Source organism: Macrobrachium rosenbergii, chromosome 54 (genome assembly GCF_040412425.1).
Source record: "Macrobrachium rosenbergii isolate ZJJX-2024 chromosome 54, ASM4041242v1, whole genome shotgun sequence".
Lineage (NCBI taxonomy): Eukaryota > Metazoa > Arthropoda > Malacostraca > Decapoda > Palaemonidae > Macrobrachium > Macrobrachium rosenbergii.
In genome coordinates this window covers 38,856,151-38,871,246 of record NC_089794.1, presented here as the reverse complement: position 1 = coordinate 38,871,246, position 15,096 = coordinate 38,856,151, and the positions used below count along the sequence as shown (strand labels likewise).

Sequence of the window (15,096 nt, the reverse complement as noted above, 5' to 3'; positions counted from 1 at the left end):
ATACATAGTCTGGGAGGTAGAAAGCTTTTGTTCACCAGTAAGGAGGAGTTACTATGCTAGCTGTACTTTTGTGGTGTCCAGGAGAAATTAATGCTGCCATTTGTCTCTCTAGTACCCATCCTAATGATTCACTTAATAGCTAAAGATAGATGGTATTTAGGATTTAGGAATTATACAACAAAGAGATTGTCCATGAACATTCCAAAATTTGACATCTTCCTTTTCATCATTAGGATTGCTGATGAGACTGCATTGCATTCCACAGCACTTCTTAACTATTACACAGTTATAACTGAAATGCATATATTGGGGTGTGAAAACTTGGTTGAGCCTGAAAATACTTTTATTCTTAACTATGAGATTTTATGAAGTTTTACTTGGATAAAAAATTGTTTAACCTTGTAAAACTTGGGATCATATAAATTGTAACAAAAACAATTGGTGAAAGAAACTGTGCATGTGCTTTTTGTTCCTTTGTTCCAATACAGCCTCTCAGGAGGTGGTGAAGCAGCTAGCAATATGTTCATATATACTTTGTATAATATATTAAATGGTAAATAGAGCACCGAAAGGAAAAAATTCTAAAGTGACCACCATTCGAGTGATCAAATTGAATTCTGTCTTTGCAAGAAATTAAATTATCAGAGTATTGCATACCCCATAAAATGGAATGGTGAGTTGTCTTGTGTGGTGTGTTAAGTATTTCCTGAAGCATATATAAACTTTTCCCATCCTTTTTCTTATACTGACAGAATGGTCTCTTTAAACATCCTTTCTCATGTAGACTTCTTGAATTGAATTATATAATGCTCATTTAAAAAGTAATTGCTCCTCAGGATTGCTCTTTTGCAGCTGTACATTTTAGACCCTGAAGCTCAAACTCTTCTTCTGACTGCTTCTTATCTCATCAAAACTGTAACAAATGTCCTGCCCCTCACCAAAACACTGGATGCTTTTGATGTTGAAGAACAGCCCCCTGAAGATTTAGCGAGTCGTTGCCCCTCTGTTACAGTTGAGCGAGATGCAGTTGTTCAGCTTGATGCAAAAAATAAGGTGAAGTCTTTGTTAAGGTTTTTTACTTAGTCTTGGTTAGTAAATATTCAGCCTCAGGTTTGTAATTGTAAAATGGAGGTGTAGCAAGGTGTTAGAGACCTGGCCTAAATAATTATATGGATATCCTTTAGGGATGTCTTAAAATATGAGTGTGACGGTCTTTTTAACAGACATTCAAAATTCAGGAAGTGCATCAAACACATCATCTTGGACACAGCAAAATTAAGACCCTGGCATTCATAGGTGGTAAAGCCATGGTTGATTAATATCTATTTTCAGTTTTATAGATATTTATAGCAAACCTGAAGCTAAATACTTTATTCAAGTAACAATAAAGAGTACAACACACAGTTTGGCTAAGTATAAATGCACTGTAACTATGAGATAAGGTGGAGTCTATACTGATGTGCTTACAGGGTTATTTTTTAAATAGTAAAATGCTTCATATCCAGTTTTATGCTTACAACATGTCTTTTAATGTAAAATTTATTGTTGAGCATATACCTCCCATGAGGTAACACAGTACTACAATTGGCACTTAGTGTGATGAAATAGTGATGCTTAAATATTTTTGTAAATTCTTTGAAGTGCACTAATAATTGGTAAATTTGTTACTCTAGGTAATCCACACCAACAGTGGTAACAAATTCAAGTATGAGAAGTTGTGTATATGTTCTGGAGCAAAACCAAAAGTCATACCAGCAGCGGGAAATAATCCATATGTACTGTGGATTCGTGACACAGAGTCTGTCAGTCAGTTTCAAGCAAGAATGATGAATGCAAAACGTATTATCATTGTCGGAAATGGAGGAATTGCAACAGAAATGGTTTATGAGGTAACAGGTAAGTACTGTACTATTACTTTTTATGTGGAAGAAAAAAGGTGAAAATGGGTGAAGGTAAGTTTGTCTAAAAGGTATACAACTCTGTAAAGTTGGTAGAAAAGGGAGGGGAGTTCTAGATATTTCATGGTTGTGTGAGTAATAGAAAGGGGAGAATATAGGGTCTTTAATTCATAGTGCAAACTGCAAATAAAGTGTTTTTGTGACAGAGGTGAATGATGCTATAGAAATAAATAAGTGAAGTTGACTTTCTGATAAGGCCTTTTTTTTTTTTTTGTCAATGTATGGAAAACAGCCAATCGGTTGAGGAATATTTTTTTTTTCTGTCATTGCAGTGACATAAATTATTCTCTGAACCTCCTCTGCATATTGTTGGGAAAAATGTGGATAACTGCATTTATCTTGAGTTCATTTCTTATTAGGAAAATCTGTTTGTTTATGGGTTATGTATTGCATATGTTGAAAATTTAGAACGTGAACCATCATATTTCTGCTTTAGTTATGCTTGTGCTTGATACTGTTTTGTTATAATAGGTTGAAAATGCTATGTACATAGTTATGCTTGTGCTTGATACTGTTTTGTTATAATAGGTTGAAAATGCTATGTACATACATTTTTTGTTAAGGAAATTTAATAGACATTACAGGTACTGTATTTTTATTTTACAGGTGTTGAGGTGATTTGGGTCATTAAAGATAAGTACATGACTGCAAACTTTATTGACCCTGGAGCTGCAGAGTTCTTCCGTCCAGAGTTGTGTAAAGAAAAAGGTAAAAAAGTACTTCCTCTGAAGAGAAGAAAATACACAGTGGATAAAGCAAGTGTAAGTACCCTGATAAGTACTGTAGAATCTATGTAGTATGTATTTGGTAGTGGTTTGTATTACACATTTTACAAATCTTAGGTTATGGTTATAGTGTATGCTTTCTAAAGACCCCAATACATCAGTGAGAGTAAATAAATTTGAGATTTGAATGTACAGTAGTGTACACTGTGAAGAGTTGTCTATAGAAGAAAAGAGAAGATTGGCTACAGCTGGCAGGTCAGCACAATTGAATATGGTTTCCCAGGTCCCCCAAGGTTAGCTTGTGTCACTTCTTGTGGTTTTTCTTTTATACCATCCTTTGTTGAGATATGTGATAAAGTCTTCTGCTAAAACTGCATCTCAGATATGTGTCTTGGCACTAGCAGAGGGTTATGCTGCAGGTCTGGAGGCATTTTCTAGATGTTTTCTGTAATTCTTATTTTTACTGTTTTGTTTGTCATTGCTGAATCCTCTAGTTTCTTTAGGTTTTTAGTTCTGTTAATTGTTTTGTGGCTATAACTTGAGTACAAGTTTTTGCTTTTCGTAGTATTTGTGTACAAGTTAGTGACTAGTTGGTTTCAACTAACAGTTTTGTTGATAGTTTAGGATTAAGTTAAGTAATAGGTTAGCCATTTAAAATAGTGATGAATTGTTGACATGGCATTTGCAACCTAAGTTTAGATTCCAATGATGTTTACACATTATTAGTGAATTTTTTTTTACAATACTGTATTCAACATAAATTGGGTCAACTTATAAAAATAAAACATGAATGTGACTCAAAGGTTCTAGGTGTATGCAGTGAGGGTAGTGTGCAGGCAATCTCCTTAAGTTCAGTTCTAGGGCAACCAAACAATGTCAGTCTTGCACTGCATCTTGAGGTGTTCCAGTGTCGAGATTATAACTTGCTGTGTTTTGTATTTTTATACTTCATGCGGCAGCTCAAAATTCGAAATTCGCGGTAGCGCTCTTTTGTTTTGGTTGTAGGTATACTGCCCCGCCCACTATCGGGGAAGCTAAAGAGCTCAATTCGTTTCTGCCGGTTAATGGCTGAACACCAGTTATTAGCAGCTCGTTTCATTTTCGCTAGATGGTCGGAGATCATCTTTGGTGAAGTACTCTTTGCTTTTGGTAGCGCAGCTGTTTAGCTTAGCTAGAATTTGGATTTTTCTTCGATTGTGAATTGTTTAATTGGAATTTTGTCCATTATGTCTGACTCTAGCGTGACTGAATAAGAAAAGCTACAGCTAGGGCCAAAGCTAAGGCTTCCGCTCGTATAGGTCATTCATTCTCCAGGAGTTGGTATTGATGTTATGCCTATCCCTTCAACACCTGTGACAGCTTCTTCTCCCATTTCCAGTCCTCCAGCCTTTCCTGTCACTCCATTACCTAGCTCTCATTCTGTTGAACCAAATGCCATTGCCAGCTTAGAAGCATGGGTAGATTCAAAAATTTAATTTACTTGTCAGTACTGTTTCCCAGACTGGGAATTCTGTGAAGGTCCTAATGGACAATATTGAGTGAAGTGTCAGTGGAGGGGGCAGCTGTTCGTCCCACCAATGCTCCTAGACCAAGGTCCCTGCTAAACTCCCCTTGCTAACCTGGGAGGAAGCAAACTGGCAGTCCAAGGAAGGTCGGTGGGGTTTGCCCACAAGCAGTCATCGCTGCCAATCCCAGGTTGCAGAAGAACACTGTTGGAAAGGTGTTTGAATGGATGTGCATGCACTATCTTCAAGTGATTCAGATTCTCCTGCATCAAAGAAATGCTGTAGAGAGAGAACGTAGCCCTCTCCCTTGTAGTTTTTGGGAGTTGCCAGTGAGAGATTCTTGCTCCCGTTCAGGTGCAAAAGTGCATTCTGACCCCAAACGAGTGTGTGCCAGTCCAGATTATCGGCGCCAAGAGTACGAGCACCCAGTGTGTGTTAGTGGTGTGCGTAAGCGCCAACTCAAAGATCGTTAGGTGTCCGAGCTTTCATCTCTGAAGCGCCCCGCCCATCGTATGAGCGCACTTCGTCCGAACGCCCATCGCATGAGTGCGCAGTTTCCGCCTTTCCTGTTCATGGGCACCCAGATTCCAAGTTAGAAGAGCCCGTGTTTGACGCGCTCGGAGCCGGAATGTCAGATCGCTGAGCGCCCATCCTTGGGGCACCAGGTGTCCGCGGAGAATGCAACCACTTCCAAGGAATTAGTGTCTGCTTCAACAGCGAGTGGGGGCCCAACGTCTGTGCGTCCAGTCGCTGTGGGTTCCTCTCTTGAAGTCCACCCCACTTCTAATTGAGCCTCCTTCAAAAGCCGACTCCAGTAGTGCAAGACACTGTGGAACCCCCAGGATCACCTGCTTTGTCCGTCGAGGAACCTGCAGAAGAGAAGCAACCTGCCTCTTATTACTTGGCACTGCTCAGGTTTTTCCTGGTCAGTTACCCGTCGTTCTTCTCTCCAGTCGTCCCTTTATCGCCGGGTTTGGCCTACTCAATGCGACAACCACCAGGTACCACCAGACTGCCACATATGGTGTTGTCTTCGTTGTCGAAGAAAGCTTCCAGCCGCATGGATGCCTGGCTAGCAGAGAAGAGTGGAGTCGAAAAGGTGGCGTTCTGTACGCCTCCCTCTCATTTGATAAGGCAGAAGTATCTGTCTTATGCAGCTGGAGAAGCTCCATCCTTGGGAGTTTCTGCCTCCTCTCAAGGGGACTTCTCCAGTTTCATAGATGCTTCTTATCGCTCTGCTTTCTCGTTGGCCAGAATTCTGTCCACACCCTCAGAATTAGACCATCTGCTTAAAGACATCTTTAAAGTCTTCGAGATCTTTAGTTTTCTGGATTGGACAGTGGGAGCTCTAGCCAAGAAAATAGAAGACTGTACATCCCTTCCAGAGAACTTCGCATTGGACTGACTGGGCATACTGGGGTGTGCTGATAGAGCCATAAGAGATGGAGCACTAGAGTTAGCAACCATCTTCACAACAGGAGTCCTCAAGAAACGAGATTTGTGGTGCTCGTTCATGGCAAAGGGTGTCACCCATCGCAACGTTCTTAGCTTCTTTTTGCCCCCCTGTACAAGAATAGTCTGTTCCCGCAGGACACCCTGGAACGGAATTCAGTAGAACTGCAGAAGACTCAGGACTCAATCCACCAAAAGGACTAAGTTCCCCCGCACGAGCCACTACAAGCATAGCTACTAGAACATTGTCACCCTTGCAGCAACAGCCCTTTCGAGGCTCTAGAGGTCATTTCCAATCCCGACCTAGAGCCAACCTCCAAAATTCCAGACCAACTAGAAAACCCATTAACAAGACAACACCTCGAAAATGAGATGTACGTCCTCCGTGTTCCAGTGGGAGCAAGACTTTCTCATTTCTGGACAGAATGGAACAAGAAGAATGTGGAGCCATGGGTGCTAAAGGTATTGAAAGAAGGCTATGCTATCCCTTTCAGGGAGAAACCTCCCTTAGTAATCTCTCCCATCAGCTAAACAGCCTACTCGATAGACTCAGAGAGGTTTTTTGGAGTTCAAAATGGAGAAGAGTCAGTCGGTTTTGTCGGCCATCCATCAGGGAGACCAGATGGTTACAATTGACATGCAAGATGCTTACTTCCACATTCCAATTCACCCGGACTTCAGGAAGCATCTAAGATTCGTGTTCCAGGACAGTCTTCCAGTTTTGGGCACTCTGCTTTGGACTTTCCATGGTCCCTCAAGTTTTTACCCGGATACTCGCTCCCCTAGCAAAATGGGTACATCTTATGGGGATAAACATATCTCTGTACCTGGACGATTGACTCCTATGCTCCCCCTTGAGATCTCAGTGCACGGAGGACCTGAAGAAAACTCTTCGTCATGCTCAAGAATTAGGCCTTTTAATAAACATCAAGAAGTCACAACTAAATTAGTCCCGACTCAATCTATTCTATATTTGGGGATAGTGATAGACTCTGAGTTTTCAGGCTTTTCCATCCCAACAGAGGATACTAAATTGCCACAGGAAAGCCCAGGACTTCATAACTCACCACTCCTGCTCAGCCAACGCATGGATGAGTCTTCTGGGAACCCTCTCTTCCATAGGGAAGTTCGTTCCATTAGGCAGGCTGCATACGAGAGTACTGCCAGTTGGAAAAGGAAGTCGTTCCCGGATTTGTTCGTTTTCAGCATCACTCCCCAGATAAAAGAGGACCTCCGGTGGTGGCTAGCGGAAGACAGATTTACAACAGAAAGGTCTCTGGCTCCAACAAACCCCGACCTAACGTTATTCTCAGACTCTTCAGATCTGGGTTGGGGAGCCCTTCTCAACGATATGGAGGTGTCAGGAACATGGTCGCCTACCAAAAAAAACTCCACATCAATGTAAAGGAATTAAAAGCAATTCATCTGGCTCCTCAACACTTTGCAATGCTAACCTTCCAGAAGACAATAGCGGTTCGTTCAGATAGCATGACCGCCCTGGCTTATATCAAGAATCAAGGAGGGACCCATTCTTTTATGCTCTACGAAGCGACAAAGGATTTTCTTCTGTGGGCAAGGAGCAACAAGACCCAATTAGTGACCCGCTTCATTCAGGGCAGGATGAACGTCCTCACGGACAAATTGAATTGTGGCAAACAGGTTCTACTGACAGAATGGACACTCAACTCCACAGGTGTGCACGACCTGTGGAAGGTGTGGGGAAAGCTGTCGATAGACCTGTTTGCGACATCAAGGAACCATCGTCATCCATTGTATTGTTCCCTGGCTCCGGACCTGCAAGCATGGGCAACGGATGCCATGCTGCAGGACTGGTTGAACCTCGACCTTTACGCCTTCCCTCCCTTCAGCATGGTGAGGGAAGTGTTAAAAAGTTCATTGCACACAACAACGTGTCGATGACCTTAGTCGCTCCCTTTTGGCCACACAAGGAGTGGTTCCCCAATCTGATGAGCCTTTTGACGGACTTCCCAAGGCTACTTCCTCAGAAGAGAAGTCTTCTCAAACAGCCGCACTTCCTCTGATTCCATCAGGGGTTATCCACTCTCATGCTGACAGGCTTCAGACTGTCAGGGAGATTGTCAGAGCGAAAGGATTTTCAAGGAAGGCTGCAGAGGCTATTGCTTAGTGCGTGTGAAAATCTTCCTCAGCAGTCTACCAATCCAAGTGGGCAATTTTCCGGAAGTGGTTCCTGGAGCAAGATATCTCCTCTTCTCAAATGTCTGTAGCCCAAATCGGAGATTTTCTATTATATCTTAGTACATCAAAAGGACTCACAACATTGACCATTGGGGTTACAGAGCAATGTTGGGTTCAGTATTCAAACATAGAGGAGTAGACCTGTCTTCAAACCAAGACATCAGCGATTTAATCAAACAGTTCTGCCTTTTCCCTAGGGCCAGTAACCAATCTACGATCATCTGTTGATGGTGGTGGAATGGAAGACAAGCCTGACCCAAAGATAGATGATGCAAATTTGGTTCACCACAGATGAGGCCAAGTAATTCCTTCAAGTTTCCTCTTCAAGAAATTGTAGTTTTTCTCGGCTGTGCGGGAAGTTCTGTTTGCAGCACGGCGAGATTCAACAAAATTGGCGTAATTTTCCTTTGAACGAATTTTTCTCCATGCATTGAATTTGGCCTGTTTGTCATGGTAGGCTCATCTGCATGTATCATCAAACTGGCTGGTCATTTGTCCTAAATTTGATGACCTTTCTTGGGAGATATTTAATTAAAATAGCCATCAGCATCTCATTAAACTATCACTTGGGATCAGGATCTAATATAGCATCTGAAATATTAAGTCCCTGACAAGCTTCAGTAATGTGATCCCAGTTGGCTTTGGATTTCAGCCAGACCATTTTTCCAATGGTGGAATTAGTAATATAGTGATTGACAGAGATGTCCATCTCAGTGGCACAATGATCAGAAGTGCCTTATATATTCACAGACCTTGGACTTCACAATAGCTGGAACATCTGTGAATGTGAGGTCTAATCTGTTACCAGAATGTGCATGGGTTCCTCAATTAGCTGGACAAAATTGGAGGATACACAACTCGAGAGCAGACCAGCCATGTTGCAACATCTGTGGAATCTGAATTTAGCCATTCGCTGAGCTTTGCATTACAGTCTCCACAAATTACAAATGAAGCTTTTGAATCCTTTGACAGAGCCATACTAATCCTTTCCAGGAGAGTCATATATAGAATCGTCAATATTTGGATTGTAGAACATACTGAAAATTTTAAAACAGTGAACTTCATGACAACAACACTCCAAATTTTTCTGATGATAAATAGGTTGTCCAGACTTGAGTGTATACAGCCAAACCTTGCGTATGTGGGATGTTAAGACGATAAATAAAGTCAGGGCCATCAAATCCTTGGATTAAAAACTCAAGCTCTGACTTTTTACTGCTTATAAGAGTCTTGGATAAAAACATCAAATTGTAGTTACGGGTACAACTCTGGAGATAAGAAAATTTGAACTTAAGCTCCAAATATTTGAGTAAAGGAATCTCGTAAGTTCCTTCGTCTCTCGGGTCCAACTGGAACATTCCAGTTCAAAGTCCTCTGCTCGGTCTGACCACAGCACCTCAGATCTTCACGAGGGTAATGTCTCCTATTTCAGTCACATATAATGCATCGTTGGTGTTTTCAGATGAGGAGATATCTTGACGATTGGTTGGTTCAGGCTTTGTCTGGGGACAGGGTGTTGCAGGCAAGGGATTTCTCACTGAACCTGTGTCAAACTTTAGGAATTCGAGTCAGTTTAGACAAAAGCTCACTAATGCCAGCTCAAGTAAAGACCTATTTAGGGGTGACGATTCAGACCTGTCTTTTGAGAGCTTTCCCGACAGAAGAGGGGATTCTGGTGATTCTAAGCCAACTGGAGGTATTCCTGTCGAACAGAGCTCAACCAGTGAGCCTGTGGAAAAGCTTGCTTGGTCGAATGCCCTCCCTTTCGCTTCTAGTTCCAGGGTCTCTCCTCCAGATGCGTTCTCTGCAGGTGTGTCTCAGGAATCGCTGGGACTTTCAGGAAAAGAACGCCTTCATAGTCTGGGGTGATTCTTGCCTGAAGGATCTTCGGTGGTGGTCAGAAGAACATCATCTGACCATCGGCATAAGATTGGACTCCCCTCTACCAGATGTTCATCTGCACACAGATGCCTCAGATTGGGGTTGGAGTGTGACCCTAGAGGAATCTCAGGCCCGAGGCCTTTGGAGGGATCTGGATCGAGAGAAGTCCATAAATTTCAGAGAGTTGAGAGCAGTGGAGGAGGCTCTAAGTTGCTTCTCAGAGCAAGTGAGCAACAAGATAGTAGCGCTGTTTTGTGACAACGTTACGGCGGTGTCGTATCTCAAGGAAGAAGTGGGAACAAAATCGCAAGCATTAAACGACATGGCACAGAGAGTTCTCGTTGGTATGAGAACCGCAGTGTTTCTCTCATCCCTCAGTTCGTGTTGGGAAACTCAGTGTCTTGGCAGACGCTTTGAGTCGTTTGCAGGAAGTTCTTGGGTGCGAATGGACTCTAGTTCAAGAGGAAGTTCAGCTTCTGTTGAAGAGATGGCCAGTGACAGTGAATCTTTTCGCCACCAGGTTAAATTTCGGTCTTCTGGTCTACTTCTCCCCAGTAGCGGACCCCATGTCCTGCGGGACAGATGCAATGCTGCACTCCTGGGACAACATGCAGGTATATGCATTCCCTCCTTTTGGGTTGATCCAGGAAGTTCTGATCAAACTCAGAAATGGTGTCAACACACAGATGACGTTGATATGTCCCTTCTGGCCCCAAAGACCTTGGTGTTTAGACCTTCTGGACATGCTGACGGAAGTCCCAGTATTCCTTCCAGAGAGGAGGAAGATCTTCTCAGACAGCCCCATTTCCATTACTTCCATCAGAACCTCCGTGTGCTGAAGCTAGCTGCTTGGAGAATGTCCAGTGAGTAGCCCATCATTCAGGACTCTCTAAGGCAGTGGCTTGCCAACTGTCTTTCTGTCTGGGAAGTTCGACTATGAAACTTTACCAGGCCAGGTGGACGATGTACCGTAGTTGGTGCCGAAAAGAGGGGCATAGTATTTCATGTCCGTCAGTGGTGAAAGTAGCAGACTTCCTCTTGTTTTTGAGAAAGAAAAAGAATCTATCTTATTCTTCGATTGCTGGTTATAGGTCGATGCTTAGTAGCACATTCCGGTTTCATCTACCTGAGCTTTTGACCAGCAGAATTTTACATGATCTATTAAGATCTTTTAAAATAGGGCGTCCAATTTTTCCGCTTTGGGGCCCCTTGTGGGATTTAGCGGCTGTTTTAAGTTTAAGCTCTCATACCGAGAAAATTTTGCCTCATCTGAGAACCTTATTTGTTTCCTCTAAGTATCCATCTCGTCCCATTTCCAAAAATGCAATTACTTTCTTCTTGCAAGAGGTTATTAGTCAAGTGCCGGAGGGTTCTTTTTACTTTCGGAGCCTTTGAGTTCTTCCTCGCATCCAAGGGCTCATAGTATCAGGAATGGCTGCTACTTCAGCCTTATTGAGGAATTTTTTGGTGTCGGCACTCTTGGAGGCGGCTACTTGGAACCTACCTCAGAGATAGTCAGTTTTCTTCAGAGAAGGGTTACTCGTTGGGTCCTTTTGTTGCGGCGAACTCGATTTTATAATTAGATTGTAATGTCAGGGTCTGGGGAGTTTTAGGTAGTTAATGGTAGTCTAATGAACTTAAGAGTCTCTGTTGGTTGGGGTTCATATTGAGAGTATTAATTTGTTGTTGGGCTTTTGAGTTTAGGCAGATCTGAATGACCAGGTTGGATTATCTTCAACCTCTTCTGCACAGCCATCTGCATCAGTGAGCGGTGAAGAACTTCAAGATCCTGCACACTCAACTTCTCCTCCATACATGAGAGGCTCTGAATAGCCACATTGGAGGTTCATCGTACTCCTCCATACATGAGAGGCTCTGAATAGCCACATGGGAGGTTCGTCTTTTCCCCTCCATTCAGGAGAGGTATAGAATACCACATGGGAGGCAGCTTGACTCAGAAAGTACCCTAGACACGAGACTGATGTCAGGGGTACACTCTCTACAGGCATCCTCACATACTGAGTTGAATAACCAGGTGAGGACACATTCATTTACACATAGTAGGTTGATAATGAGTTACCTGCTTTTTTCCATTGACAGGTCGGGCTGAATTAGATTGATCCCACCTCCTTTAAAATTTTGTTAATCGGGCTAATTTAGGCATTCAGGGAGTGTATTACAATATGAAGTTTTTCATAATAAAACTAATATTGTAATACTTACCTGAACACCTGAATGATTCCCACCCTCCTCCCCACTTCAATTTGGATAGTGAGTAACTCAATTGGGGATGTCAGCCTCTGTTGGCCGGTATTTGCAGCAGCGTTGTCAACGGCACCTCAGGTAACTCATTTGGCAAGATTTTTCCTGTAGCGTTGGTAGTGCTAATAGTTAACCCTTTAACTCCGACTGGACGTACTGTATTTTACGTCGACAAAAATTGTCTGTCGGGTGCCAAGTGGACATAAAATACGTTGACTACAAAAGTTTTTTTAAATATTTGCGGAAAAATACTTACAGGCCTCGTTTGCGAAAAATTTTAAATCGCGCCTTGCAGGATGCTGGTAGTTCACGGATCACGCTGTTGTTTTGTTTACAAGCGTGACCCAGCTGCGCATGCGCAAATTTCTTTCTTATCCCAAAAGCAAGCATCAGCTAACTCTGCTGAAAATCTCAGAAATTCTTTAGTCACTTTGTTGTAATTTTTGCACCATTTTCTATTAGCCTTTACATAAAGTTTTGTATATGAAAATGTGTGCAATTTCATGTAGATTACAACAAAAATAACTCATGGTTGTTGCTTTTATCAATTTTGACAGATTTTCATATAAATCACGATAAGTGCCAAAATTTCAACCTTCGGTCAGCTTTAACTCGACCGAAATGGTAGAAAAATGCAATTGTAAGCTAAAACTCTTACATTATAGCAATATTCAATCATTTACCTTCATTTTGCAACAAACGAGAAGTCTCCAGCACAATATTTCGATTTGATGGTGAATTTTTAAAAAAACTTTTTCATTACGTCTGCTGTAACTCTGCTGAAAATCTTCAAATTCTTTAGTCATTTTGTCCAAACATTTTTGCACAGTTTTGTATGGACAAGACAACAAGAAGTTTTTTATCTGAAAATGTGATTTCAATTTCATACAAATACAACAAAAAATAACCATTGTTGTCCTGATTTATCAATTTTCACCACTTCTATAAATCATTGCCATGCAAAATTTCTTTGGTCAATTTGACTCGACCGAAATGTTCCAACAAATCTTCTGTTTCAAACTCTTATGTTTATAGTAATATTCAATCATTTACCGATTCATTTTGCAACAAATTGAAACACACAATATTTCAATTTAGTGCATCAGGCTTTTACAAAAAAATTTTTCTTTAGTCACTTTCTCTGCTGAAAATTTTGTAACAGTTTTTGTATTAGCCGTCTCTTAAAGTTTTATATATGAAAATGTGTTCGTCGTCCATCGTAGAATGGACAAGAAAAATAACTCATAGTTGTTTTTTTCTCAATTTTGATATTTTCGATTTAAACCATACAATATTTCTGTCTGTTTCTCAACCATTGTTGTCCTGAAAATGTACAATCAAAATGCTTGCATCAGCAAAATCATGTACATTCTAATGTAATATTCAATCTTTTATCAAACTTCATTTTGTGAAGAAACAAACGTCTCTAGCCACGATTTTGATTTATGGTGAATTTTTTAAAAACATGTTTGGAAGAGCGCATAAGGCTCTGAAAATCTCAGAAATTTTTTAGTCACTTTGTTGTTAATTTTGCACAGTTTTGTATTAGCCATTATATAAAGTTTTATATATGAAAATTTGTGCAATCTCATGTCAGAATACAAAAAATAATGATAGTTGATATTTTTTTCATTTTGACATATTTTCATATAAATCAATGAAATAAGTGCCAAAAATTTTTAATCTTAAAAACTAAGCGTCTGTGATTTTTGAAAAACTCGACCGAAGTGGTCTCAAACCCAATTGTAAGCTAAAACTTTTAAATTCGGTGTTTAGTTATATTCAATCATTTACCTTCATTTTGCAACAAACAAGAAGTCTCTGACCAGGGCAATATTTTGATTTATGGTGAATTTTTTAAAAACTTCATTTCTCATCAGTTTGCGCTAACTTTGAAAAAACAGGAAAGTGAAAATGAAATAGAGAATTTCTTTAGTCACTTTGTTGTAATTTTTGCAAGGGAATTTAGATTAGACCATGTTACATAAAGTTTTATATATGAAAAGGTGAGAACAAGGTTTGTATTTTGAGAATACAACTTAGAAAATAACTCATGGTAGGGTCCCTTCTTATCAGTTTTGAAATAGTTTTATAAAAATTCACGATAAGTGCTAAAGAAATTTCAACCTTCGGTAACTTTGAATATACAAATATCAAAAAATAGCTCATAATGTAAGTAAAAATTCAAGTATTTAATAAGATTTAAATAATTCAATCATTTACTCTGTAACAATAGTTTGAAATAAACAGTAAATCATTTATCCTACAATATTGCAGGATTTATGTCCATCAAATTTTGAAAACTTTTTTTTTACATCCAACATGCAATTCTTTGCATCTGAAGCAGAATATTTTCTGTGTTAAAATTTGATTGTTTTACATTTTGTTCCATACCAAAATTGTTGAACAATTTATTTACAATATAACAACAAAAAATAAAACAATTATCTGTGATGTTTTGCTCATATAGACTTGATTTGTATCCAATTATATACCGTGGTTTAACATCTGCTGTCAGAATATTCCAATATTTAATATGAAAATAAATATTTTTTTCATTTCATGATGGTTGCATACTAAACTTCAGGCAATGAAAAATTATTGAAGCTTTGCAAAAATGAAATTCTTAATCTAAAATCTAAATCAGTTGTTGATTTTGGATAAAACGATTTCCGGATGGTCGGGAGCTAACTCAAAAACCATGAGAGGGAAGACCATCGACAGACACTTTTGTAAATAGAGGCTTTGGTGCAGTGTTTAGTGGATGAAGACCCTCTTCATGAGTATGAAAATGAAATGGGGATATAGTTTCATTTTCTTTTAAATGAAAATCTTGGTTTGGTAAATTTCAGCAGGTGTTCAAAAGCGTATTACAATACCAGTTTCATTATCAAAAACTTAATTTCTCATCAGTTTTGCCCTACACAGATTTCAAAAATCAGAGTTTTTGAAAGTGATTGTTAATGGAGGATGAAACTTGATTCAATATGACCCCTAGAAAGTAAAATTCAATCAAAGCAAGACCCAAGACCACCAGTGAAGGCCAAAGTGGCAATGGCAGATGGTTATGGTCAAAGGTTTGGAGAACAAGTTTTG

The 15,096-nt window shown here is 40.2% G+C and overlaps 1 protein-coding gene across 5 annotated transcripts in view; it reads left to right on the top strand.

Annotated features, from left to right (window-relative positions):
- Pyroxd1 (pyridine nucleotide-disulfide oxidoreductase domain 1) overlaps nt 1-15,096 on the top strand; it is a 44,109-nt gene that overhangs the window by 2,732 nt on the left and 26,281 nt on the right. For 4 of the 5 annotated variants that reach the window (XR_010851952.1, XR_010851951.1, XM_067097997.1 and 1 more), the window contains exons 2-4: nt 853-1,053; nt 1,674-1,896; nt 2,565-2,719. Coding sequence is in view for 3 of the 5 variants with exons in the window: in XM_067097997.1 (XP_066954098.1) it covers nt 853-1,053; nt 1,674-1,896; nt 2,565-2,719 (579 nt within the window). In the remaining 2 variants the exon portion in view is untranslated. Of the gene's footprint in view, nt 1-836; nt 1,054-1,673; nt 1,897-2,564; nt 2,720-15,096 lie in introns of all 5 variants that reach the window. The other variant, XM_067097998.1, reaches the window with a different exon arrangement.